At 46.3% G+C, this 24,980-nt stretch overlaps 1 protein-coding gene across 2 annotated transcripts in view; it reads left to right on the top strand.

Annotated features, from left to right (window-relative positions):
* Positions 1–672: 672 nt before the first annotated feature.
* Positions 673–24,980, top strand: part of LOC122542234 (cytohesin-3-like) — a 72,472-nt gene continuing 48,164 nt past the window's right edge. The window contains exon 1 of one of the 2 annotated variants that reach the window (XM_043679758.1): positions 673–842. Coding sequence is in view for 1 of the 2 variants with exons in the window: in XM_043679754.1 (XP_043535689.1) it covers positions 820–838 (19 nt within the window). In the remaining variant the exon portion in view is untranslated. The remainder of the gene's footprint in view (positions 843–24,980) is intronic. The other variant, XM_043679754.1, reaches the window with a different exon arrangement.

A 24,980-nucleotide genomic window follows, 5' to 3' on the forward strand; every position in this document is an offset into this window, starting at 1 on the left:
GGTAACAGCTAACCTACACACCCGTAGATACTATGGGCAATTTAGCATGGCTACTCCTAACCTGCACTGTGGGAGTCTTAGCTCAGCGTGCCAGTATTTAACGACCCAACCTCCAGTGTTCACCGGGTGAACGAACGATCTTCACAGACCATGAGGACAGCTCTACTTGTCCTACCTTGTCTAAACCTTTGCTCGGAGCCCCACTAAAGATGTTACCTACTAGGTAACGAAACGTCTGGAAATGAACCTTCCAGCTCAGCAAGCAAACCTACATCCAGAACCTCAACCTGAGCTACAAATCTTCTCAAAACTTGCTTGTCTAAACCTGTCTCAATCTCATACGCCCCAATCAAATTTTCCCCTCAATCTCCTTTGCTCCGTGCTGAGCAAGCCCCACTGTCTCCAGCCCAACCCTTGGAGTTAAACTCCTGCAACCTATACCCGTTCTGCTGAACTCCCCTCTCTACACTTGGAGTTAAATTGCACCCGACCGTGCTCTGAGCCAGCCTGACTTCTCTCTGTAAAGTCCCTAGCCACAGTGCTGTCGTTTCTGCAGTCCACAATTAGCTCCATTCAAAGGTTTATGGTAATCGTTGCAAACAAAAGTGCCTTGCGCCTTAACAGCTCAGGAGGAAGTGATTGTGATCAGAGAGCTGAGGGTCAGTGCACATTCGAATGCAAGACTGGAGATACTGAAACCCATTTCTCTCATCAGGGGCTCCAATCATTCAGGGCCAGTCCCCACCTATTCTGATTGTCTTGTTACTCATTAGCACTGAACTGAGAGGTGAAGAGTTTCACAGAGAATCCGAACTAGCCATGGAGGATAACCAAGAGGGTAGGTAAAAAGTTACTTTTTTTCCCCCCCTCCGTCTACTGACTGCTGCTGGTCAGGTTGGTTCGTGGTTGCAGAGGTGAGACCAGCGGCACAGGAAGATCCCAATTGCAGTGCCCTCCCTTAGACCAACAGCCACTCCTGACCATTCTCCCTCCTGGCTGAAGGGCTCAGACATCGAGTGTGACGCATCACAAGGTTGAATGGCTGTCAACGATTGGAGTGAAAGGATGGCAGTGGGTTTTGAGGCACTGGATAGATGTGGGTGGGTGGGGTTGGGGAAGGGGGTGCACTCTGTGCCAGGATACCATTGGATGGAGCAAGTGAGTTCTTTGTAAAGGGAGTATTCTGAAACTGTTGTGACCTCCTGGCTGCTGCTGGTCTGCCTTCAACTCTGTGGGTTTTGGTGTTGTGTGAGTTCCTAAGAAGAGATGTAGCAAGCACGAGGGTCTCCTGCAGATGGACATATAGGTCAGGGAGCCAGATATTGGACAAACTGAGGGAAGTTTGGCTCGTTTTCCCAAGGATTGACCCGATCAGACAGCTGCTCAGTTTGGTGAAGGGAATGAAATATTAGGAAAAAAAATATTCAGTTATTCAGAGATCATCATGACCGGTCAAAGCTCTCTTGAAGCATAATATTCTAAGATGATTTGGAGATGCTGGTGTTGGACTGGGGTGTACAAAGTTAAAAATCACACAACACCAGGTTATAGTCCAACAGGTTTAATTGGAAGCACACCAGCTTTCGGAGCGATGCTCCTTCATCAGGTGATGACTATCACCTGATGAAGGAGCGTCGCTCCGAAAGCTAGTGTGCTTCCAATTAAACCTGTTGGACTATTCTACGATGCACAGCAACCATGGAATCCTTTCAATGCAGAAAGAGGCTTTTCAGCCCATCGGTCTGCACCAAGCCCTCCGAAGAGCACCCCATTCAGATCCAGCTCCCTACTCTCTAGCCCTGCATTTCCTATGGCTAATCCACCCAACCTGCACATCCCTGGACACTATGGAGCAATTTAGCATGGCCAGTCCACCCAACCTACATATCTTTTGACCGTGGGAGAAAACCCATGCAGACACAGGGAGAATGTACAAACTCCACACAGACAGTTGCTTGAGGGCAGAATTGAACCAGGGTCACTGGCACTGTGAGACACACAGTGCTGATCACTCAGCCACCACACCAGCTTGCACATAGTGCATGTTTTCATAGCTACAGGAGTCAGTCAGCTCAGTTGAACAGGTTTGTGATGCAGTGTGACACCAATAGTGTGGGCTCGATTCCCGCTCTGGCTAAGGTCACCATGAAGGTCCTGTCTTCTCAACCCTGTCTCCTTGCCCAAGGTGTTGTGACCCTCAGGTTAAACTCACCACCAGTCATCCCTCTAATGAGAAAATGGGTCTAGGTTGATATTGTACAAAGAGGGAGATAATCAACTCCTCTCTTAAGCAGATTTAGTTAATGGACAGACCAAAGGGAGGGAACTCTCTTCTTTGACAATCAGCTCAGGATCCTTTATATCCACCAGAGACAGCAGGTAGGTTCCTGCTTTAATACCCCACTGCACCTCTGACAGTGCAGCCCTCCCTCAGTACAGCACTGAGACGGTTAGCTCTGACGAGGTACCCAAGATCGAGACTGTGCCAGCAAACCTATGAGTCAGAACTGAGAGTTTGAGCAAAGAGAGGAGGCTTAAATCACACAACACCAGGTTATAGACTGACAGGTTTATTTGGAAATAGAAGCTTTTGGAACACTGCTCCTTCGTCAGGTAGCTTTGAAAGCTTGCACTTCCAACTAAACCTGTTGGACTATAACAACATTCCTGATGAAGGGCTTATGCCTGAAACGTTGACTCTCCTGCTGCTCGGATGCTGCCTGACCTGCTGTGCTTTTCCAGCCCCACACTCTTGACTCTGATCTCCAGCATCTGCAGTCCTCAGTTTCTCCCCGATATAACCTGGTGTTATGTGATTTTTATTTTTGTCCACCCCAGTCCAACACCGGCACCTCCACGTCACTAAGGAAGTTAACAGTTACCATCTCCAATTCCATTTTGATTTAGACACCCTCTCCTCCCTCCCTTTTCTCTAACCCACTGTACCATTGCCCCACAAACACGGGGAACCAATTCCCTATACCTCCGTACGAGAAAAAAATGCTCAAATGTCTGAGCTCGGGCTTAAATTGAGGCACGAACCTTGTGGCCCAGAGGTGAGAGCACTGCTCCATAGGGCTATGGCTTCCTAAGGAAGGGAAAATCTCCCCGGGTTCCTGTGTCTGACACCTAGAGAGCCCACATGGAACATGTGGGTGTGGACAATCCATGCGGTGCCAAAAATGGAGTGGCAAAGGCCCAGTGATACTATTACTGGATGGTTAATTCCGAGATACAAGGAATGTTCTGAGTTCGAATCCAGCTATGGGCGATGATGGAATTTGAATTTGATTTTTAAAAAGTACGCCTCATGGCAACCAATGTCAATAGTTGTGAAAGTCCATCTTGTTCACTAATGCCCTTTAGGGAAGGAAACCGCCATCCTTACCTGGTCTGGCCTACATGTGACGCTGTGTGACTGTCCTTTAACTGTCCTCTGGACAATTAGGGATGGGCAATAAATGTTGGCTCGGCCAGCCCTGCCCTCATGCCATGAGTGAATAAAAATAAGACGAGATTGACTGTGACACTCACTGGCCCTTTGATGTTACATGTCAAGGTGTGAATGTGAAAAAAGGTCACTTGCAGAGACAGACCGAATACGTCCCTCACACCTTGGAGTTAGACAGATGTCTGGGCAGGAAAAGAATCACTTTAGGTGTGATGAATTGCGTCTGATGAGCAGCAGGCTTCGTTGTTATGGTGACCGGAGTTATGAGTAAGCTGGGACAGCCAGGGCCTGTGGTAACATTGTTGGTTTTGCATTCTTGTAAACGCAGAGAGAGGTGACTGAGATCTCACGGTCATCTCCAATTGAACTGCACTGTTCCGTCACTTGCACCTCTGCCCACACCTTATAACAGTCTGAACAAATTGCATTTATCTAATGCCTTTTGTGCAGTAGTCCCAACACAGACCAATAACCCAACAGACCCTTTATAAAGTTTGACATCAATACTTCTGGCTGAAAGTAAGCTCAGCCCTTTCTAAGTACAAGGCCCTTTATTTTGGTGTGAGGGGCAGTTGTAGGGTGAATTTTCCAAAGTGCAATGATCTCAATCAGATTGTTACTTTGATCCCTTTTACTTAACCTCTTCTGGAACTTGCGTTTCTGGTCAGAGGCTCCAGTTCCAATTCCTATTGTTCACACCTTTTCAGAGAGCAAGCCAACACGGCAGAGGATCACTGCTGGACTAAGGTCCATCTTTCCTACTGGAGCCTCGTAGCTGCAGGATTCTGGAATTTCGACTTAGTATCTCACCTGAAACATTTCACCTCGACAGCGCGGCACTCTCTCAGTACTGACCCTCTGACAGTGCGGCACTCCCTCAGTACTGACCCTCCGACAGCGCCGCACTCTCGTAGTACTGACCCTCTGACAGTGCGGTACTCCCTCAGTACGGACCCTCTGACAGCGCGGCACTCTCTCAGTACTGACCCTCTGATAGTGCGGCACTCCCTCAGTACTGACCCTCCGACAGCGCCACACTCTCTCAGTACTGACCCTCTGACAGTGTGGCACTCCCTCAGTACTGACCCCTCCAACAGTGCGGCACTCTCTCAGTACTGACCCTCTGACAGTGCGGCACTCCCTCAGCACTGACCCTCCGACAGTGCGGCACTCTCTCAGTACTGACTCTCTGACAGTGCGGTACTCCCTCAGCACTGACCCTCTGACAGTGCGGCACTTCCTCAACACTGACCCCCCGACAGTGCGGCACTCCCTCAGTATTGACCCTCTGACATTGCGGTACTCCCTCAGCACTGACCCTCCGAAAGTGTGGCACTCCCTCACCACTGACCCTCCAACAGTGCGGCACCTCCTCAGTACTTACCCTCCAACAGGGCGGCACTCCCTCATGACTGACCCTCTGACAGTGTGGCACTCCCTCAGTACTGACCCTCTGACATTGCAGTACTCCCTCAGCACTGACCCTCCGACAGTGCTGCACTCTCTCAGACTGACCCTCTGACAGTGCGGCACTCCCTCAGTACTTACCCTCTGACAGTGTGGCACTCCCTCAGTACTAACCCTCCGACAGGGCGGCACTCCCTCAGTACTGGCCCTCCAATAGTGTGGCACTCCCTCAGTACTACATTAAGATGGTCATGTAGCAGCCTGACGGCTGACGAGTGTTGAGAAGCCCCAGCCACAAAAGTCCAGTCCATGCAATGACCTGGGGCTGTTTTCCCTGGAGGATCGGAGGCTGAGGTGTGACATTATAGTGGTTTATAAAACCATGAGGGGCATGGATGGGGTGAATAGCGAAGATCATTTTCCCAGGACAGGGGAGTCCAAAACTATAGGTTTAAAGTGAGAGGGGAAAGATTTTAAAATTACCTGAGGGGCAACATTTTCACACAGAGGGTGGTTCGTGTTTGGAACAACCTGACAGAGGAAGAGGTGGAGCCTGGTACAATTCCAACATTTAAACGCCATCTGGAAGGATACATGAATAAAAAGGGTTTAGAGTGATATGGGCCAAATGCCAGCAAATGGGTCTGGATCAGTTTAGGATGTCTGATTGGCATGGACGAGTTGGACCGAAAGGTCTATATCCAGTCTGTTTTACTCTACGACTCTGTGTGCAGGTTAGATGGATTGGCCATGGTAAATTGCCCCATTGTGTCTAGAGATGTGCAGGTGAGTGGTTTAGCCATGAAAAATGAGGGATTACAGGATTGGGTGGGGGCTGGATCTAGTTGAGATGTTCTAAGGAGGATTGGTGCAGACTCAATGGGCCAAATGGCCTCTTTCTGCACTGTAGGGATTCTATACTTTCAGGTCGGCGCAACATCGAGGGCCAGAGGGCCTGTACTGCGCTGTAATTATCTATATTCTATGTATTTTAAAATTTGGATTTTGTAGTAGTGGCATGTGGTTTGGGTGTCTGTGTATGAAAGGGTAATAATTAATTTGTCAGTATTTCTAGAGGCATGACTTCAAATCAGAATGTGTCAGAGAGAAACTGGTCAGTGCCCTCCTGGAGTAAGAATTTATTTATATTGAATAATATTAGCTGGCTTTTGGTTTGGAAGCATCAAGAATGGATTTTAAATCATATAGATTAAAAAGATTTTGGAATAATCACAGAAGAATTGGCAGGTACCAGATGTAAGAACTGTTTCTCAAGGCAATATTTAGCACAGTTAGATGAGATTAGATTCCCTACAGTGTGGAAACAGGCCTTTGGCCCAACCAGTCCACACTGACCCTCCAAAGAGTAACCCACCCAGACCCATTTCCCTCTGACTAATGCACCTAACACTATGGGCAATTTAGCATGGCCAATTCACCTGCCCTGTGCATCTTTGGATTGTGGGAGGAAACCGGAGCACCCGGAGGAAGCCCACGCAGACACGGGGAAAATGTGCAAACTCCACACAGACAGTCACCTGAGGTTGGAATAGAACCTGGGATCCTGGTGCTGTGAGGCAGCAGAGCTAACCACTTAGCCACCGTGCCACCCCCTAAATGGGGTCACTTTGGGATTTAGGTTTTAAAATTCCAGATCAGCAGTGTTTGGTTAGAATCCTGAAGAGGATTATTTTAAGCTAAGAAAATTTAATCTCAATTGTATAAATAATAATGTAAAATGTTATCAAGATTGGGAATTGAAAGTAACAGGTAAGTCAAATGTTTAGAGATGATAGACAAGTGAACTGTGGTACTTCAGTACCTTAAAATAATGGTGTTGAGATAGAAGGGATTTTGTTCTACCATGTGTTTCAAAATCTTTCAAACCGTGCTAAATATAAACCTGGTCGTTTGGTTTATTTTATTCTGGTTACTTTTATTTTACTGCAAACACCGAATCTGCAGCATTGTACACTGGCATTTCAGAAAAAGGCCAATGCGTTAAATAAAAATGAAACAGCATTAGATCTATCAAGCCAGATTTCAGTCAGGAATCTGATATGCCCAGTGATAACTTCGGCTGGGACCATAGCAATGCATAGCAATAGGTGTCACCATCACTCAGTGTCACCTCACAGTAGCAGGGACCTGGGTTTGATTCCATCCTCGGGTGACTGTCTGTGTGGAGTTTGCACATTCTCCCCGTGTCTGCGTGGGTTTCCTTCGGGTGCTCCGGTTTCCTTCCACAGTTTAAAGATGTGCGGGTTAGGGTGGATTGGCCATGTTACATTGCCCATAGTGTGCAGAGATGTGTAGGTTAGATGCTAGCCATGGAAATGCAGGGTTACAGGGATTGGATAGGATGCTCTGTGGAGGGTCAGTGTAGAATCAATGGGCTGAATGGCCTGCTTCCACACTTGTAGGGATTCTATGATCTGAAGCATCCACATTCTGTGAGCTTTGACACTCCTGTTTTGTTTGCAACTCACCACAATTCAACTGTTAAACATTATCTGTCACATCTTCAGAATGTATGTTTCTGAGCATGTAGAGGAAATTGATACTGAAATAGATAGTGTCATATTCGTTGAGTGGGTCAGTGCAGTTGTGTCTGGAACCCTCTTTGACAACTTACATTGTTAAACTTGAATGGGAAGGGACGAACCAATTCCTTTTCATGTCCCACTCCTCCAATAAACACAACAACATTTAAAGTTAAAAATGGAGGTGATATTGCCAGTTATATATATCAGAGTTCATGTAGCTCAGTATCAGAAACAAGTCAGACCGTGCCCTTAAGTAATGACTAAAGAATTGTAAACAATAAACTTAATCAAGCAAAGAGGTACTCATTTAAGGTTAGCACTGCTGCCTCACAGCATCAGAGACCCAGTTTCAATTCCCCCCTCGGGTGACTGTGTGTGAGGAATTTGCACGTTCTCCCTGCATCTGTGTGGGTTTCCTTGCCCAGTCCAAAGATGTGCAGGTTAGGGCGGATTGGCTATGCTGAATTGCCCATAGTGTCCAGGAATGTAGAGACAGTGTGGGTTAACTATGGGAAATGCAGAGTTACAGGGATAGGGTAGGTCTGCTTCCACACTATCGGGATTCAATTAACATGAGGTTTAAACTACAATTTTAAACAGCACCGTTCTTGAAAAAAAAACACACACAAATACAAACAGTGCGTTATTTGAAATGGACTTTGGCCAATTAATGGATGAATTCAGAAATAAAAATTCTAATTGTTCCAAATACTTTGCAAGTCACTTTGCACAAGGAAACCCTGTTGACATTGGGATTTCTTCCTGGATCAGATATGGCTAGCTGAGTTCTTTTCAAGTGGAGACAGTAGAATTTATTCAGACTTTTCCCTAACCCTTTGCTTGTGGTTTTGAGGCATTCCATGTGAGTATTCAACTCATGCATTTTGGTGAGAGGGATTTCAGAGAAAGAGAGAGAAAGGGTGAATATCGTTATTTCAGGTAAGTTTTCGCTCTGAGTGGTGTGTGTTTAAATCCAATCATTTCATTACATTCAAAAACTCGTGTGACCTCTCTCTGAATTTGGTTTGGATATAGTGACCCTGACTGAGTAGCCTGTGTTTTTCGCAAATGCAGATAATTTCACTATTATAACCAGCCTCCTTCGCTTTGCAAAATTTTCCTTCCAAAAAAAGTCCAAGTGGGGAAATGTGCTCAGTGGGTGAACTAAATTAAGATTTCAGATAGCACATCTTCATAATAGTGTGTATGCATTATGCAAAATGTTTGGAAAACCCATTTGAAGAAGAGATTTTGCTCAGATGATCTGTAGCCTTATCAATGAAAATGCGGTTGGGACTCCAGCTTGGAGTAAAGCTGACTGACAGAGTGAAAATGTTGAAATCACATGAGCGGGGAATCAGATCAGTGCCTGTCTCGTTCACAGCAAAGTTGGAAAGTTGCTGTTCAGAAAATATTGCACGTGGCAACAAGGTTGGGGCTGGAGAGGGAACAACAAGAATTTCAGCGCTTCCGCCATTGTGTTTTTCAGCAGTGCACTGATCATAGAACATAGAACAGTGCAGGAACAGGCCCTTTGGCTCACTCTGACTGTGTTGAACATGATTTACTTTCTCGAAATGGAGAAAGGTGACCAGTGGTGTTCCACAGGGGTCAGTATTGGGGCCACTGTTGTTTGTGATTGACATAAATGATCCAGAAGAGGGCATTGTTGGTCTGGTCAGTAAGTTTGCAGATGACACAAAGATTGGTGGAGTAACAGAAAGCATAGGAGAATGACAAAGAATACAGGAGAATATGGATAGACTGGAGAGTTGGGCAGAGGAGTGGCAGATGGAGTTCAATACAGGCAAATGTGAGATAATGCATTTTCGAAAGTCTAATTCTAGAGTGAACTATATTGTAAAAGGAAGAGCCTTGGGAAAAGTTGATGAGCAGAGCGATCTGGGAGTTCAGGTGCATTGTACCCTGAAGGTTGCTGCACAGGTGGATAGAGTGGTTAAGAAGGCATATGGTATGCTTGCCTTCATCGGACGGGGTATTGAGTATAAGAGCTGGCAGATCATGTTAAAATTGTACAAGACTTTGGTTCGGCCGCATTTAGAATACAGTGTACAGTTCTGGTTGCCACATTACCAAAAGGTTGTGGATGCTTTGGAGAGGGTGCAGAGAAGGTTTACAATGATGTTCCCTGGTATGGAAGGTGCTAGCTATGAAGAGAGGTTGAGTAGGTTAGGATTCGATAATGAGATGTCACATATTTAAGGTGAGACTTGAAAAGTTTAAGGGGGATACATGTGCACAGAGAGTGGTAGGTGCCTGGAATGCTTTACCAGCAGAGGTAGCAGAGGCAGGCACGGTAGATTCATTTAAGGTGCGTCTGGACAGATACATGAGTAGGTGGGGAGCAGAGGGATACAGATGCTTAGGAATTGGGCGAAAGGTTTAGACAGTGGATTTGGATCGGCTCAGGCTTGGGGGACTGAAGGGCCTGTTCCTGGGCTGTAAATTTTCTTTGTTCTTTGTTCTTTATGATGCCATTGTATCTGCCTGAAAATGGTCTGCATCCCTCTATTGTCTGGCTGTTTTTATTTTATTTATTCATTCATGGGATGAGGGCATTGCTGGCTAGGCCAGCATTTATTGTCCATCCCTAATTGCCCAGAGGGGAGTTAAGAGGCAACCACATTGCTGTAGGTCTGTAGTCACATGAACCAATTGAGTTATGTTCATGTGTCTGTCTATCTAAATGCTTTAACCTCGAGGTCAAATGATGGTCTGGTGTCATTGCCCAGGGGTCCCAGTGAATGCTTTGGGAAGTTTAGCTCAGATCTCATTGTGGAGAAAGTGAGGTCTGCAGATGCTGGAGATCAGAGCTGAAAATGTGTTGCTGGAAAAGCGCAGCAGGTCAGGCAGCATCCAGGGAACAGGAGAATCGACGTTTCGGGCGTAAGCCCTTCCTGAAGAAGGGCTTACGCCCGAAACATCGATTCTCCTGTTCCCTGGATGCTGCCTGACCTGCTGCGCCTTTCCAGCAACACATTTTCAGCTCAGATCTCATTGTGGTAACTGACAGACTCTACATTCGACAAGTAAAAAGAGATCTTTGAGAAAATGCTCAGAATTGAAAGTTAGTCTCAGTAATTGCAAAAACAAAACTATCATCAATTGTTATCAAAACCAATCTGGCTCACTAATGCTCTTTAAGGGAAGGGAATCTGCTATCCTTATCTGGTCTGGATTACATGTAACTCCAGACCCACAGCAATGTGGCTGACTCTGAACCCACCCTCTGAAATGCCCTAGCGTGCCATTCAATCGAAGGCCAAGTCAGGGTGGGCTACAATACTCGTCTTGAAATTGACACCCACATCTGAAAAACAAATGAAACAGTCCGATGCACACAGTCACACTCACAAGTGAATTCGCTGCTCCTCTTCCTTAGCTTATATGTTTACACAGTTAACCAATGTTATAAACAAGTAGCTGGAGTGCATTTCATGTTAGAACTGCGCCTACAGCACACTTAAGAGTGAATCTGCCGATCATAGAGTCATCCAGCATGGAAACAGACCCAACCAATCCATGCTGACCATGTTCCCAAACTAAACTAGTGCCATCTGCCTGCACATGACCCATATCCTTCCAAACCCTTCCTATTTATATAGCATGGAAACAGACCCAACCAATCCATGCTGACCATGTTCCCAAACTAAACTCGTGCCACCTGCCTGCACATGACATATCCCTCCAAACCTTGCTTATTCACATACTTATCCAAATGCCTTTTAAACATTGTAACTGTATCCACATCCATCACTTCCTCAGGACGTTTATTCCACACACAAACCACTCTCTGTGCAAAAACGTTGCCCCTCATGTCTCTTTTAAATCTCTCTCCTCTCACCCTAAAAATATGCCCCCTGGTCTTGAAATCCCCCACCCTAGGGGAAAGCCACCTGCCATTTACCTTATCTATCCCCCTTATGATTTTATAAACCTCTGTAAGGTCACCCCTCAACCTCCTACGCTCCAGTGAAAAATGTCCCAGCCCATCCAGCCTGTTCTTGTAACTCAAATTCTCCATTCCCGCAACATCCTGGTAAATATTTTCTGAACCCTAACAATAGCCTTCCTATAAACAGGGACACCAGAAATAAGAATTGCAATACTTTTCTGAGTTAATTGATCCCGCCCTACAAAAATGTCCCGACCACCACTGGATTAGCAAAGGGAATAACCAGCCGGAACTGTTGCTTTTCATTGGGATCCTGTGAGCAGTATATAAATGATATTACCAGCCATGAATTGCCCACTATCAACATTCTGGAGCTACCATTGACCAGAAACTGAATTGTACTCGCCATATAAATACAGTGATTCAAAAAATAGTTCAGAGGTTCAGAAACCTGCGGTGAGTAACTCACCTCCTGACTCCCTAAAGCCTGTCCACCATCCACCAGGCACAAGTCAGGAGTGTGATGGAATACTCCCCACTTGTCTGGATGGGTGCAGCTCCAACAACACTCAAGGAGCTTGACATCATCCAGGACAAAGCAGCCTTTTGATTGGCACCACATCCACAAGCATCCACCCCCTCCACCACCGACGCTCAGTAGCAGCAGGGTGTATTGTCTACAAGATGCACTGCAGAAATTCACCAAAGATCCTCAGACAGCACCTTCCAAACCCACGACCACATTCATCTAGAAGGACAATGGCAGCAGAAACATGGGAACACCACAACCTTGAAGTTCCCCTCCAAGCCACCAACCATCCTGACTTGGAAACATATTACTGTTCCTTTAGTGTCTCTGGGGCAAAATCCTGGAATTCCCTCCCTCATGGCCTTGTGGGTCAACCACAGCACATGGACTGCAACAGTTCAAGAAGATAGCTCGCCCCTACCTTCTCAAGGGGCAACTAGGGATGAGCAATAAAGGCTGGCCCAGCCAAAAACACCCATGTCCTGTGAGCGAACAATACAAAAGATGGAACTCAGAGAGAGACAGAATAATGCCCAGTTTTGGCATTTTGAACAGCTGGCTGGTTCTTCATACTGTGGCTCAGTTGAGGAATGGCTCATTCAACCAGATAGAGCAGTGAAGCCAGCCCTGTGTGTGATTGCACCTCAGCAGAAAGTCAGCCCCTTTCTGGAGAAAACTGATCCAACACTGGTAGAAAGAAATCTGAAAGCAGACAGCAAAGAAGCTGAGATCTGTCTGGCCTCTGGGACCGTGTAAGGAAGGTGTGAGTCACTGTTGTCCTCTGTGCAATGGAAGAGCCAATATGCACATCCTCCTCCATTCGCTGTCACATCGGCTGCTGTATTCCACCCAACCAATGCTGACTGCCTTCAAAGATGCCTCATTGGCTGAAAAGAGACACGCAGTGGTTGTAAAGAATGGTTAGGTCAATGCAGATCCACCAGTCTTCTTTCTTTATGTAAATCTTTGGTTTAACACCACCCCATCCCGCCAACATCCCCAACCCCAGATTCTGGCCCCTCAACCCTCTCCCACACCCACCAACCCCTTACCCCCATTCCACCCCTCCCTGTGATTCCCAACACCAGACTTGTCAGCCCTGACTCCTCAGCAGTGAGGCCTGGCTGCAGTCCCAACTTGTGCCTCCAGGAGACACTGTTGGACCTCTGAGCTGCTGGCCAATCAGACCATTCGGTAACTGTACAGGACGGGTCTTCCTTCCAGGAAGCAGGGTCAATGGCAACAAACCGCAGGGAATCGGATAAATACCCGAGAAGGCGTAGTTTGCAGAGCTAAGGGGGATGGGCCTAGCACCTTTAGAAGGTAGCACAGATTCGATGGGTTGAATGGCCATTATCACTCTAATGCTGCATCAGTCTAATGATGAGACATGACTAATGGGGAGGGAAATGTTTGAAACATTTACTGGTAGTTGGAATAAACATATTCATGTCTGCTCCGTGACACCAAGGTACCTATGACCAGATTTTGTGAAGCCCAGACAGCTGAAGGCATCAGGGTAAGGCCCTGGGATGCTGGTCATCTCTGCACAGATTCTGACTGGTCAGACCACTCGTCACATGACTGCACAGCAAGAGGTCACTTGGTCCAGATTTGCCAGCACTTCAAAGAACAAAAGCTCTTTCAAATAAATTCCCTAAACTGCTACGTCACCTGTGGGTTTTGAGGTCAAACCTGTGGGTGGAACAAGCTGTGATGTTTGTTCTTGATCATCCTGTGCGTCAGTGCAGCGCAGATTTGAAACTGGATCCTACACTCCGGAATAAACCGGCTGGAAAGGTTTTCCAGGCTGACTCCATTCATAAACATGTAAAGAGATGTTTGCAGGGTTACCAACGAAACAGCAGGGAGCAGGACTAGCTTTTACTAAGAGCTGACATCAACTTGATGGACTGAATAGCCGCCTTCTGTACTGTAAAGGTACTACAGCTGGGATTTAATATGGGGTTTTGGGGTCATGCTGGATGAATAGGGAATATTGGGAATATTGGAGGCAAGGTGGAGGTATGGAATAGTAGGGGGCATGGTGGGATATGGGAAGTACTGGGATTATGGTGGGACATGGAAAGTATTGGGAGCATGGTGGGACGGGGCAGTATGGGGCATGGTGGGACATGGGGAATATTGGGAGCATGGTGGGACATGGGGAGTAAGAGGTACGGTGGGACATGGAGAGGACTGGGACCATGGTGGGACATGGGGAGTATTGGGCATGGTGGGACATGGGGAGTAAGAGGTATGGTGGGACATGGGGAGTACTGGGACCATGGTGGGACATGGGGCATGGTGGGACAATGGTGGCACATGGGGAGTATGCAGCATGGTGGGACATGGGGAATATGGTGCATGGTGGGACGAGGGAGTATGGGGCACAGTGAGATTTTGGGGGATAAGGGGCACAGTGAGATTTTGGGGAGTATTGGGACATGGTGGAACATGGGAAGCATGTGTAGCATTGTGAAGGTATGGGAAGTATGGGGCCCGGTGAGATTTTGGGGGGTATGGGTCATGGTGAGATTTTGGGGAGTATTGGGGCATGGTGGAAGTATAAAGGGGCACTGAGTGGGCTTGGAGATCATAGGTGGACATAGAAGGAGCATGGGGCTTTGAGAGGGTTCAGGGCTTTTGAGGGGGATGGAGGGTGAAGGGTGTGGTTTAGGGGGCATGAGAATAATGCCCTTTCCATTGGAGAGCTTCCTGTATGGCACAGGGTACCTGAATAGGGACTAGCAAGCACCGTCTCCATGCCCTCAAACCCCTACCTGACACCTCCACAGGGTATACCTGGCCACTCAATTCCAACAATCTAATTTCCACTGCTCTGACCAAATGTTGGGAATTAACCCCACTCCTGGGAAGAGGAGAGAGCTGATATTCCTCGAATGTAGAGAGCTGTGGGGATGGGAGGGATGATATCAGATGGAGCTCTCTGAGATCACAGAAGGGTTTGATTGAGTCGTAATGGAGAAGATATTTCCACTCACTGGCAAAAAATAGAAGATGATTCAATGAGGAATTCAGAGGAACTCCTTAAACCAGAGAGTGGTTAGAATGTGGAACTCATGACCATGGAACAGAGCTGAGGTAAACAACATGTATGAAACTAAGGGGAAGTTGATTATTTCATGAGGGAGTGTTCAGATCTAGGTCAAGATAAGCAATAGACTGTTCTAGATTGCGATGAGGAAACTCAGGGCTGCGTTATCATGTCGAGGTGAAGAAATACAAGTTTGACCCTTCTACCCGCAGTCTATCTGCTATCCCTCTTCTTGCTGTGCTTTTGTCTCAGAGAGGGGTCAGGTTTTATGAGCCTCACTGCTGTGCTCTTTGGATAAACCACCCTGCTCCTCGCCATTAGCAGCACCGACATTATCCTCATGCCCCCTCCTCACCGCACCCATCATCCCCTAACCACCTCAAAAGTAAGGTTGTTACCAGACCACAGGGGCTGCTCTCTCATTAGAGAGGGAATGATTGGTGATGGTTTAACCTGAGGATTGCTATGCCCCTGAGTAGAGGAGAGGTTGAGAAACAGTGTTCTTTATAGTGATCTTAATCAGTATGAGAATTGAACCCATGCTGTTAATATCATTCTACATTGCAAATCCAGCCATCCAGCCAACTGAACTGACAGATTCCATCCCCCACCCCGCCCCACTACCCCACCCTGCCATGTGTACTCCAAAGCTTCTCAACACTTAACAATGCTGACCAGCTTCACTTTTTCAGATAGAGTCCTGTCATCCATCATTGCAATTAAATTATGGCACAGTTGCTCAGCAGTTAGCACTGCTGCCTCACAGCGCCGGGGACCTGGGCTCAATTCTATCCTCGGGTGACTGTCTGTGCACACTCTCCCTGTGTCTGCAAGGGGTTCCTCCCACAGTCCAGGTTAGGTGGACTGGCCATGCTGAGCTGCTCACAGTTTCCAGGGATGTGGAAGCTAGGCGGATTAACCATGGGAAATGCAGGGATACAGGAATAGGGTGGGAGGGTTGGTGTGGACTCGATGGGTTGAATGGCCTGCTTCCACATGCTAGGGATTCTATGATTAAACAATATGAAATTTAGTAAATTACTGCAACTATTTACTGGTTATTTGCATACCAACTACTTTGCTGCAGACAGTGTCAGTTGCTTAATAGGCCTGAGTCTGTCTCCTCCGAGTTCCTTCCTGACTTTGATCAAGGCCATTTGAGATCATCACAAAGGGGCTACTTACAATGCTCAGTCAAGTATTAACCCTCTCAGACACATACGCAAATAATTCTCATCTCAAGCAGGAGATAAAATCCTAACCTCTTGGAGCTAGATGGGAGCCAGTCAGGAAGAACGATTTAACCTCGTCCACCTACCTGGTGCAGGAATATCTGTTCTACGACCGTCTAGCTTTCAGTGACTCCACTGCATGGTCCTTGTGGAGACAGAGCCAGTGATCCCCTGTCCCGTGAATGAATTAAAAAAATCACACAGCAGCAATTCGCCAAGACTCCTCAGACACCCCTTTCCAAACCTGCCACTTTTAGCATTAAGAAGTTAAAAATCACACAACACCGGGTCATTGTCCAACAAGTTTATTTGAAAGCACTAGCTTTTGAAGCGCTGCTCCTTCATCAGGTAGCTATCTGGTGAAGGAGCAGCGCTCCGAAAGCTAGTGCTTCCAAATAAACCTGTTGGATTATAACCTGGTGTTGTGTGATTTTTAGCTTTGTCCACCCCAGTCCAACACTGGCTCCTCCACATCATAGCTACCATCTAGAATGACAGGGGCAGCAGATTCAAGGGAAAGGCACCACTTCCTCCCTGAGCCACACTCCCTTCTGATGTGCAAACCTATTCCCTTCACTTCACTGTCGCTGGGTCACAATCCTGGAATACCCTCCGTCAGGGCATTGTGGGACTACCCACAGCACATGGACTGCAGCGGTTCAACAAGGCAGCTCACCCCCAACTTTATCTGGGGATTTATAGGGATGAGTCATACTGGCCGCCCAAAGTCAAGTTGAAATAAGAGGGATTTTTTCAAAGAGAAATCTGGTCTCTCTATTTAGTTGCTTATTTGTTCAGCCCACTTCAAAGCAAAGAGGGTTTCTTTGCAAGCTAGCTGCCTCCTGCTGTGACAAAGCTTAGGCCTGTCCAGAAAACACAGCTTTGACACAATAAACCAGCCTTTCTAAAGCTCCAGTGAGTCACTTACTGATACGTTTGATGCATTGGGCAGGATGTGGCCTGTGAAACTGAAGGCGATGCATTTCTGCATCTTTTAACCGCACTATCTGCCAGGCTTATTAATGACAGCAATGTAAATGTGAGCAGAGATTCTCTTGTAGACAAGACCTTAGAAAGTCCAATTCAATAATAATCTAAATCTATTGATGTTCACTGCAGTCTCACCCCGAATCTTTCACATTGAAAGGTTTTGCCGGGATGGTGATCAGGCTGTGTCCCTGTCGACACATGAATTGAGCCCCATAACACACGATAAGAAGAAGCAACATTCCGCCACTGTGCAGAGCTGTCTCTCTGGTTGTTCTCCCCAAACCACCCCACATTGGGTACAGAAGTACCCCCCACTCATTTACAATGCAGCTTGCTCCCTCCAGTAGCTTAAACTGTCTGACCAACTCCTCGTTCTCTGAGAGTCACATTGCACGGGCTGCATCCAGGGGGTTTGCCATTTTGGATTGGATTGGATATGGCCTGGAGGGACCGATTCAGAGAGAGTGCCAGCGCCCGCTGCAAACAAGTAGCATTGGTCTGAGTTTGGCTGATGATTTTCTATCCTTCTATCATTCTGCCATCTAGTCATTTCCTTCCTCCTCTGCTTTCTCCATGCCTTTCCTGACCATAAGATGTCAGAGCAGAAGAACATTTGGCCCATCGAGTCTGCTCCACCCCTCCATCATGGCTGACATGTTTCTCAACCCCATTCTCCTGCCTTCTACCCCCCCTCCCCCCAATATCCTTTGATTCCCCTTACTAATCAATAACCTATCCTTCTCTGTCTTAAACACAATCACTTGACCTCCACAGCCCTCTGTGGCAATGCGTCCCACAGATTCATAACCCTCTGGTTGAAGAAATTCCTCCTCATCTCAGTTTTAAAAGGGTCGTCCCTTCACTCTGTGCCCTTGGATCCTAGTCTCTCCTTCGAATGGAGACGTCTTCTCCAGGTCCACTCTATCCAGGCCTCTCAGTATTCTAGGCTGAAAATGTGTTGCCGGAAAAGCGCAGCAGGTCAGGCAGCATCCAAGGAGCAGGAGAATCGACGTTTCGGGCATGAGCCCTTCTTCAGGGCCTCTCCTGTTCTTCATCCACAGAAAAATCCATACACTAAGCAAACAGTTCTTCCTAGCCATATCGGAACTGCGAATCCTCTCAGTATTCTGTAGGCTTCAACCAGCTCCATCAAATACAGACCCAGAATGTTCATCACCATGCTCTGGTTAGCCCCCCATGCACTAAGTCTAATCGCAGTCAACGTGTGGTCTCTCTTACAGACCACCTTGTGTGAGATAGCCCATTGGTTTCTGAGAATCATACAGTACAGAAGAGGCCTTTGGACCATCAAGTCTGCACCAACAAAAACAAAACTGCTCTAAATCTACATGAGTCCCATTTTGGCCCATTGCCTCGAGTGATATGACATTTCAAGTCATCCAAGTACTTTTCAAAGGTTGTGAGGTTTCCCAGTTGGACTACCTTCCCAGGCAGCCTGTGCCAGCAGTGAGCTCCCCACAGACCAAGTCTGTGGCCATCATTCACTCGCTCCTGATCCAGTCAAATAGTCACCACTGAGCTGGAAAACTTCCACACATGTTTGGACACACTGCGAACATTCAACTGTGGTGGATTCTGGTCTCTGCAAGCTCAGTTGGAATGGGATTTGGACCCCTTATCAAAGGAAAAGTATGCGAACATTGTAGAGAGTCCAGAGAAGGCTGACACCAGATATGGAGGGTCCGTCTTCTGAGCAGAGGTTATTTAGGTTGGGTCTGTGCTGGTTGGAATATAGAAGATTGGGAGGTGAACTCTCTGAAACGTCCAAGATTATCAAAGGACTTGACAGGGTAGATGTGGAAAGGTGGTGGGAGAGTCTAGGACCAGAGGGCATGATCTCACAGTAAGTGGTCATTTAAGATGGAGATAAGGAGGAGGTTTGTCTGTCTGAGGGTAGTGAACCTCTGGAATTCTTTACTGCAGTGGGCTGTCGAGACTGGCTCAGCAGGTATACTCAATGCTGAGACTGGCTCAGCAGGTATACTCAATGCTGAGACTGGCGCAGCAGGTATACTCAATGCTGAGACAGATTTTTAATCAGTAAGAGAATCAAAAATCATGGGGAAATGGTAGGAAAGTAGACTTGAGGATTATCAGACTAGCCGATGGCAGGGCAGACTCGATGGGTTTATGCTACTGGATTAGCTTTATTGACTACCTTTATGCCATTCAGCCACAGTGCTGTCTCTCTCTGACAGAATCAACCAATTAACCCCGTTTACCTTCTTTCTCCTTTCTAGCTATTTTCCACTTAATCATAGAGATAGTCATAGAGATGTACAGCATGTAAACAGATCCGTCGGTCTAACTCATCCATGCTGACCAGATATTCTAAATTAATCTTGTCCCATTTGCCGGCATTTGGCCCATATCCTTCTAACCCCTTCCTATTCATATACCATTTAAATGCTGTAATTGTACCAGCCTTCACCACTTCCTCCGGCAGCTTATTCCATACACGCACCATCCTTGGCTAAAAAAAGGTTACTCATTAGGTCCCTTTCCCCTCTCACTTTAAACCTATGCCCTCTAGTTTTGGACTCCCCCACCCTGGGGAAAAGACCTTGGCTTTTCACTCTATCCACGCCCCTCATGGTTTTGTAAACTTCTGTAAAGGTCACCCCTCATCCTCTGACACCCCAAGGAACATAACCCGAGTGTCTTCAGCCTCTCCCTTCAAACCTGGCAGCATCTTGTAAATCTTTTCTGAACCCATTCAGAATTTTCTGGATCCATCACTGTTTTGGTATTCTATCTACCCTCGGCATCAAACGTCCTCCTTACTGGCTCCTTCATTTCTTTGATGGTGGCTATGAGCTCAAATCAGCTGGGCTGCTGTGTCACTAGTTACCATTCCACGTCTCAATCTCTTGGATGGGAATTGGGTTTTCACATTTTCTGTCCAAGTTTGTTCCCAAACTCATGTAACACTCATTCGGCTGCATCGAACTGACTCTTTCTCCATCTGAGTACAGTGCAGGTCTCCCTCATCTGCAAGGTAAAAACAATGACTGCAGATGCTGGAAACCAGAGTCTAGATTAGAGTGGTGCTGGAAAAGCACAGCAGTTCTGTCCGTCCCTCATCTGCAATGATGCCTTTCCTGCATGATGTGAGTTGGGAGATGGAGGTTACAGAACTTGAGTATACAGAACTCATACCCCCCCTCCTACTTTCTCGCTATGCCATGTCTCGTGCTGCATTCATTGGAATAAAGCCAAATCTCAAAGTTCCAATTATTTTATTTCATTTATGGGATGAGTGCATCGCTGGCTAGGTCGGCATTTATTGCCCATCCCTAATTGCCCAGAGGGCAGTTAAGAATCAACCGTGTTGTTGTGGGTCTGAAGTCACATGTAGGCCAGACCATGTAAGGATGGCAGTTTCCTTCCCTAAAGGGCATTAGTGAACCAGATGGGATTTTCCAACAGCCGACAATAGTTTCATGAATATCTTTAGATCCTTAATTATAGATTTTTTAAAAAAGTCAAATTCCACAATCTGCCCTGGCAGGATTTGAATCTAGATCGCCAGGACTTTGCCTGGGTTTCTAGATTAACAGTCCAGTGATAATACCATGAAAGCAATCACCTCCACTTAAAGTAGAGTTAGTCCATCTATAGAAAAGGGTCCCACCCCAGCAGTGTGCATGTGATCTGTCACCATCAGTACTGCATTTTAGAAGTTTGCAACCAATACCAGAGGAGCTGTTGCAATGCCTAAGTCCTTGAGAATTCTCATGTTCCCGCTGCTTTTGAGGGTCCAGGCATCTTGTGTGGCTGGATACTTGAGTTGAGTGCTGTTTACTACATCCATGGACGGTGCCACATTATGCAAACCTCTTCCTGAGGTGCAATGTAGAGAATGGTGCCCATTGTTTAACCAGGACCAATGGAGGGAGTACACGACAGACCTGATGAGGATGAGGATGAGGTATCCATTGCTTGGATCAGTATGCTGAGGTTCTACAGTATACTCCAGGCAGAGTGTACCACATCATCCAAGTGGGCTGTACTCCGCACTGTTGGAGTAGGTAGTGAGGGGATGTGATGGAGGCTGAGGACCAGGGAGAACATAAACAGTCTTCTGAGGAGGAGGATGAGGGCATTGAATGGGAGGAACAGCACATTCTCCATGACAGAGCACAGCAGTCTTGGGAGCTGCAAGTCAGGCCGGGCTTAATATACTGTTAAAAAGCGTGGTGCTGAAAAAGCACAGTAGGTCAGGCAGCATCTGAGGAGCAGGAGACTAGACATTTTGGGCATAAGCCTTTGGTTATCACATGCTTTCTAATAGACTCCAGCATTTTCCCTGCTATAGATTTTAGACTAATTCGGATAGGTTAGCCTAGGTTGATAATTCCCATGGTTCTCACTCCCGTAATCAGTGAGGTTACATTTGCTGGCCTCCAATTTTCCAGGACTGTTCCAGAACCTACAGAACTTTAGAAAATGACAAACAACACATCCATTATGTTCATAACTACCTCCTGTCGGATCTCACAATACAAACAATCAGATGGATTTATTAGCTTTCAGTCCCATTAATTACTCTCACACTTTTTCTTACTAATACCAATTTGCTTCAATTCCTCATTCTTAACAGACCCTTGCTTCTCTAGTATTTCCAAGAAGATATTTGTGTGGTCTTCTGTGAAGACAGAACTAAAACGATCACTTAATTACTGTGACATTTCTCTGTTCTCCATTATTAAGTGTCCAATTTCAGATTGTGATGGACCTACAATTGTCATCACTAATCCTTTTGACGCATTTATACAAACTTTTACTGTCTGTTATTTGCTCCTTAGCCTATTATAGTCTACAAGAGCAGGTCAGAGACTAGGAATACTGTGGCAAGTAACTCATCTCCTGACTCCCCAAAACCTGCCAACCATCTACAACGCACAAGTCAGGAGTGTGCTGGAACACTCCCCACTTGCCTGGATGCGTGCAGCTCCAACAACACTCAAGAAACTTGACGCCATCCATGACAAAGCAACCACTTGAATGGCACCACAAACATACACACCCTTCACCACCGGCGCTTAGTAGCAGCAGTGTGTACCATCTGCAAGATGCACTGGAGAAATTCATCAAAGATCCTCAGGTAGCACCTTCCAAACCCATGACCACTTCCATCTGGAAGGACAAGGGCAGCAGATACATGGGAACACTACCCCCTTCAAGTTCCCCTACAAGCCACTCACTATCCTGACCTGGAAATATATCACAGTTCCTTCACTGTCACTGGATCAAAATCCTGGAATTCCCTGCCTAATGGCACTGTGGACCAACCCGTAGCAGCAGTTCATGAAGGCAGCTCACCCCCCACCTAGGGATGGGCAATAAATGCTGGCCATCCAACGAAGCTCACAGCCCGCAAACAAAAAAATGGTCTATTTCATTTCATAGTCTATTGCCCCTCTTGTGCTTTCTTTACTAAATTCTAAACTGCTCCAAGTCATGAAGCTTGTTACTTTTTTCTAGATACTTTATAGACCCTCTTTGGATCTAAAGTTATCATAAAACAATCCTTAATTTCTTTTGTTAGCCGTGGTTCAGGCCACTTTTCCTGTTGCATTTTTACAATCAAAAAGAAATGTAAAACTGTCGCAATTACATGCATTTGTTCCTTAAATATCAATCAGAAGCTCCATGTTTGAATCCCATTCAGGGACTTGATGGATCAGAAAGATGTGCCAATAAAATGGGGGGGGGTTAATGGATCAATTACCAACTTCTAAATCTTTCCAACACAAGCCAATGATGGCAGGAAGATAAGGGCAGATTCCTGTTCAGCCGGGTGATAGAAAGAAATTGGAGCCTCTCCAATCACTGTCCATATCTCCAAGTTACAAGATATATAAAATGACTTGGATGTAAATATAGGAGGTATGGTTAGTAAGTTTGCAGATGACACCAAAATTAGAGGTGTAGTGGACAGTGAAGAATGTTACCACAGTGTACAATGGGACCTTGATCAGGTGGGCCAAGCAGTGGCATATGGAGTTTAATTTTGTTAAATGTGAGAAGGTAATTTAGGGCAAGACTCACACACACAGTGGTAAGACCCTGGGGAGTGTTACTGAGCAAAAAGACCTTGGAGTGCAGGTTCATAGTTCCTTGAAAGTGGAGTCCCAGATAGACAGGGTAGTGAAGGAGTTTGATATGCTTGCCTTTATTAAAAACCGAAAAACTGTAAATCAGAGACAAAAATATGATTTGGACAAAAATAGAAATTGCTGGAAAAGCTCAGCAGATCTGTGGAGAGAAATCAGAGTTAACATTTCAATAACCCTTCCTCAGAACTCAGAGATTTGCATTCGATTCTGGTCTCCCTGCTTTAGGAAGGATGTTGTGGAACGTAAAAGGGTTTAGGAAAGATTTAAAAGGATGTAGCTGTTTTCCCTGGAGCGTCGGAGGCTGAGGAGGGGACCTTATAGAAGTTAACAAAATTATGAGGGGCATGGATAGGGTAAATAGACAATATCTTTTCCCTGGAGTCGGGGAGTCCAGAACTAGAGGGCATAGGTTTAGGGTGAGAGGGGAATGATATAAAAGAGACCTAAGGAGCAACATTTTCACACAGAGGGTGGTATGGGTATGGAATGAGCTGCCAGAGGAAGTGGTGGAGGCTGGTACAATTGCAACATTTAAGAGGCATTTGGATGGGTATATGAATAGGAAGGGTTTGGAGGGATATGAGCCGGGTGCTGGCAGGTGGGACTAGATTGGGTTGGGATATCTGGTCGGCATGGACGGGTTGGACCAAAGGGTCTATTTCCATGCTGTACATCTCTATGACTCTATGAGATGGGGTTGGAGGATTTGAGCTATAGGGAGAAGCTGAATCAGCTGGGGCTGTTTTCCGTGGAGCCACGGAGGCTGAGGGGTGACCTTATAGAGGTTTACAAAATCATGAGGGGCATGGATTAGTAAATAGACAAGGTCTTTTTCCCAGGATAGGGGAGTCCAAAACTAGAGGGCATAGGTTTAAAGTGAGAGGGGAAAGATTTAAAAGGGACCGGAGGGGCAACTTTTTCACGCAGAGGGTGGTACGTGTATGGATCGAGCTGCCAGAGGAAGTGGTGGAGGCTGGTACAAATGCAACATTTAAAAGGCATCTGGATGGGCATATGAATAGGAAGGGTTTGCAGGGATATGGACCATGTGCTGGCAAATGGGATTGGATTAATTTAGGATATCTGGTCAACATGGACGAGTTGGACCAAAACTCATGCTGTGTAACTCTATGACTCAATAGGTAAAGGTGGATGTTGCTACAGCAACTCAGACCTTTCTCAGGACCAGTTGGTTTAGTTGGCTGGTTATGGAATAATGCCAATAGTACGGGGTTCGATCCCTGCTCTTTCTGAGAATGAATTCAGAAAATTGCCTCCTTGATATTCTGGAGCGGTGAGTTCGACCTTACTATGAACAGAAAACAGAAGAAGAAACCAATTTTAGTAAAAGACCTACAGTAGTTTTTTTTTAAAATTCAACAGTAATTTGTGTCGCTTCAAGTCACTGGGGTATACAGTGGGAGGGAGGATGGCCTTCTCACATGTCTCTGAGCTTTGTGACACAGACGGAAAAAGGAAGCGATGAATGATTGTGGTTTGAAGATGAGGAACTGTCTGTCGTGCACTGAGCCAGAGGGATCCAGGTGGTCCTGGTGTCAGAAATAGAAAGTGTCATTTATAAAACGACGAGCTGTACGCCATCAACTCAAACACCCAACCCTTGGAAATTTTAACTCCAGACCTGGAAGCTGAGGAAAATCAGCCTTCTCTCTTTAAGTCAAACAAGCATCAGAACAACATGAGCATT

This window comes from Chiloscyllium plagiosum, chromosome 39, assembly GCF_004010195.1.
Source record: "Chiloscyllium plagiosum isolate BGI_BamShark_2017 chromosome 39, ASM401019v2, whole genome shotgun sequence".
NCBI lineage: Eukaryota > Metazoa > Chordata > Chondrichthyes > Orectolobiformes > Hemiscylliidae > Chiloscyllium > Chiloscyllium plagiosum.